This window comes from Pinus tabuliformis, chromosome 8 (assembly GCF_031772625.1).
Source record: "Pinus tabuliformis cultivar Carrire ecotype Pingquan chromosome 8, CPIR1, whole genome shotgun sequence".
In the NCBI taxonomy this organism is placed as follows: domain Eukaryota; kingdom Viridiplantae; phylum Streptophyta; class Pinopsida; order Pinales; family Pinaceae; genus Pinus; species Pinus tabuliformis.
In genome coordinates, this window is record NC_142294.1 from 284,509,041 (window position 1) to 284,512,682 (window position 3,642).

At 39.1% G+C, this 3,642-nt stretch overlaps 1 protein-coding gene across 1 annotated transcript; it reads left to right on the forward strand.

Annotated features, from left to right (window-relative positions):
* The first annotated feature begins 1,669 nt into the window (after positions 1-1,669).
* LOC149235233 (RING-H2 finger protein ATL80-like) lies at positions 1,670-2,884 on the forward strand. The gene has a single exon (XM_089461318.1). It carries the CDS (start codon positions 1,847-1,849, stop codon positions 2,558-2,560), a length of 714 nt encoding a protein of 237 aa, XP_089317444.1. The 5' UTR covers positions 1,670-1,846; the 3' UTR covers positions 2,561-2,884.
* The last annotated feature ends 758 nt before the right edge of the window (positions 2,885-3,642 follow it).

Genomic DNA, 3,642 nt, shown 5'->3' on the forward strand with positions numbered 1-3,642 from the left:
GTAAAGGTTCTGTTGACGGTGTTGGATCCGCTAATATGTCAGGGGATATCCCCGGTAAAAAGTCCCAACTAGACCTCAGACCGTTTGGCGTAGGAGTCCCAACATCGGGTCATACGGTATAGCCTTGACCGCAGTTGCGCGAAGAGGCAAGCATGATGTCCTTGTTGGTAGCAAGGGTGTGACTAGGGCAGCAAGCGAAGGAAGGTGCATGAAGGGTTCTAACACATGGAAGGTGGAATAAGTGTGCCCCTTGGAAACCTGTGGAAACACACGGATTGGAAGGGAACACATGAGCAAAGATACATCACCAACTGGAAGGCAAGGAAACCAACAATCCAAAATGATGGTTAAACCAACATCACTTCTCAATAAGATTCATACATACATATATAGAAAAGTCCATACATACATGTGTAAGCAAACATATACATATATTATTAGTGTAACCAAGACTGCTGAAATACAATAACAACATATGCATGAAACGTGTTGCCTCTTTTATATTAAGAAAATGAAAGTTCCAATCATACATGCAACCATGACCAACCACTAGTTCCAACAGCAGAACGTTACAATCACTACCACTTGCTCCTCCAAAGAGATATACTAGCTCTACACTGTGAATTATGATTATTGAAATTTGAGAAATTAGATAGAAAATCCACAAATAAAAATTTATAAAACTATTGCATTAATTATAATATAGAAAAAATATGAAACTAATGGACTCAACATATTTAGTGATTTCCCGTAACATAAAGAAGAAAACCTAATAAATGTAATGCTTCAACAACAAATTGGTAAGAGCTTTTTCTATGTTTTTTTTTGTTACCGCAAGAGCTTTCCTTGGATATTTTTAATGAGATTAGAGAGGAACTCTATTTTTGGCACATAATCATTTCGTTAAATTTAAGATAAAATTTGGAAAAGGGTCAACGAATTATACGAAATTGATAACCCTAAAGCTAATATTATTGTTGGCAAACGAAAAAGAAATTAATATGTTATATGTATGGGATGAATTTTCATGAATACAGCATGAACAACATATTAATGTGTTTTAGCAGAAAAATATAAACACTTATAATTTATCCAAAGTTGAACTTTTGATTGATGAAGCATGGTACTTGGATGATGGGGAATAGGAACAATTTGGATTATTATCCTCCTCTCCAATAAAGTATTGGTAAAGTAATAATTAGAGCAAAAAGTGGTCGCTCTTTCTTTTGCCTAATCGAGGTTGGGATATTTTTTTGACGAAGTTGGGATATTTTTTTGACGAGAGATAAGTGGAGACTGGAGTTCTTCATCGATATACTAAATCCGATATGGCTGAGATCAAATAATTTATATCTGGATTTTCATATATAAAATATGATTTAATAACTCTTTTAAAAAACAAAGGCTAAAACCGCCGGAATATTACAGAATTCCAATCACATCACAGCAGCCGCCTTCAATAACTTTTGAATGTCCAATGACCTTGCATCGCTCGCACCATATAATTAATATCCACCTTTTTAAGAAAGTGGGGGCTTGAACAGCCTCTCAGTTTCGCTTTTGGGTTTCTGTGGGCGCCTCGGTCCGGTCTTTACCTGCACCCAGAATACTCCGCTTTATGGATGTACCATTTACAAATACTCCGCTCTATTGGGTGATAAGCACTGAAGCTTCCTCAATTTACCACGCTTTGCATTTCTCCAAGCTTTCTGATTTGCAGTCCCCAATTGTCATATTCTTGGATAGGCAGTCCCCATGTTGAATTACTGAAAATTTTATAGTTTCTGAAGCCATTGTGCCTGACCCCCTTCGAGGTTCGTTGTGATTGGAACACGTTTCCAGAAAAATGCAGAGTATGTCTTCATTTTCATTGTGTGATCAGGGCAGGAAATTGTTGCAAGATAGCGAGGAATTGCATTCATCCGCTCCTATGACGGAGGTAACTCCTGACTTTGCTAATGCGACATTCGGCCCAAGCTTAGTCGGCGTTCTTGCGGCCGCGGCCTTGTTCCTCTCAATACTATGCCTTTTAGGGTTCAATGCCCTGCTCCGCTGCAGACGGCTCTACAGGCGATGGCCAGTGGTGTCGGAGCTATCACCCAATATGGATGTCCAAAGAACTCAATCTGGCATCGAGAAAAAGGATTTAGAAGCACTTTCAGCCACGCTTTATTGCAAAGTCCACTCCCTCAGAGCCGTGGATTGCCCCATTTGCCTGGCGGAATTCATGGAAGGAGAAAAGGTGAGAGTATTACCAGAATGCTGTCACTGTTTCCACGCAGATTGCATAGACGCATGGCTGCTTTCCAATGCCTCTTGTCCGTCATGTCGACACTCTGTCCTTTGTGCATTGTCGAAGAAACCGTCAGGGTTCTCCCAGCCAGAGGAAAGCGCCCGAATGGATGTTACCGAAAGAAACGAGAGTGTTGCAGCAAATGATGTTCAGTCTTTCCAAGTTTCTGCGGACGACTCGACAATTGCAGCTTCTTCATCTCTGGCTTCCGTCAAATATGCAAGTGACTTGGAATCTGGTAACGCGGTTGAGACTGGGAAAGCATGATTCGCAAAATTGGCTAGTCTTGGAAGGGCATAATGCGCGAATCAATGTGGGCATCTATGAGAGTGTGCAGTGTGGCAGCTACGGACAGCGGGCAGCACGGTTGCAATCTGCTAAATTGTATGTATATATTGGGCTAGTTCAGAGCTCGAGGAATATCTGTGTATATATATCATTGTTGCCAAACTTATATGTAACATTTCAAATCGATTTAACTGTAACATGTCACATTGATTTCAAGATGGTTAGTTGAAACCAGGTTCAACCAACCCAAAATAATAGCTACTAAATAGCTGCAATCAAGGATGACATTAGAATAACTTACTAAATCGCGTAGTCTAATGAGGTGGAGGAGTTGCCCAGAAAGGTATGGAAATTTTGGTTATATTTAGATAAAATTTGGCAAGGATTTTTGTAAATCCAAGTTATAATTGTTAAACTTCAAAATTTTAAGTGTCTGAGACGTTTTTGATGGTGTTGAATCTATTTCCACCATCAAAAACATGATTCAAACACTGTCTCTACAAGATTTTTTGAATTTTTTTTACCCGGATTCCTGCCACTTTTGGCCGTCTGGCAATCCTCCACCTCCTTAGACAACTCCTAACTAAATTGAATACACACAGCAAGCATAATACATCCAGAAAAGTGGCAATCGTGGATTTGAACAGAAAAATGGCTATCATGGATTGGAACCTAGGAACATTTTGGAGAGCTGTGGAGCTTATCTAAGCTGTGGGGTCATGAATTAATTTATATTGAACCAGTATGATAAGCAACGGATGAAGAAATCACAATATGCAGTGAAGGGATTTCTATAAAGCATTTGAAATTTGTTGCAACCCAATTTCAGCGGGTAGAAGAGTTTTTTGATGTTTATTTTTTTTGTGAAGCCGAGTTACTTTCTCCTACGGCAAATATCCAAGTATTGATAGTTTCCTCTCTGGCATTATAGTCTCTATCTAAGGGGTGGCATTGGTACAATTGAGCTTATAGTTGGGGTAAAAGTTTTTTTGAAAATCAATTTTCAGTTGGAAATTATTTATCAGTGTTGCTTTTAATACTTAGTGAATGTTGATGGTAAA

What these genes read in the sequence shown, in the direction of transcription:
- LOC149235233 (XM_089461318.1), top strand. Translation starts at nt 1,847, where the DNA reads ATGCAGAGTATGTCTTCATTTTCATTGTGTGATCAGGGCAGGAAATTG.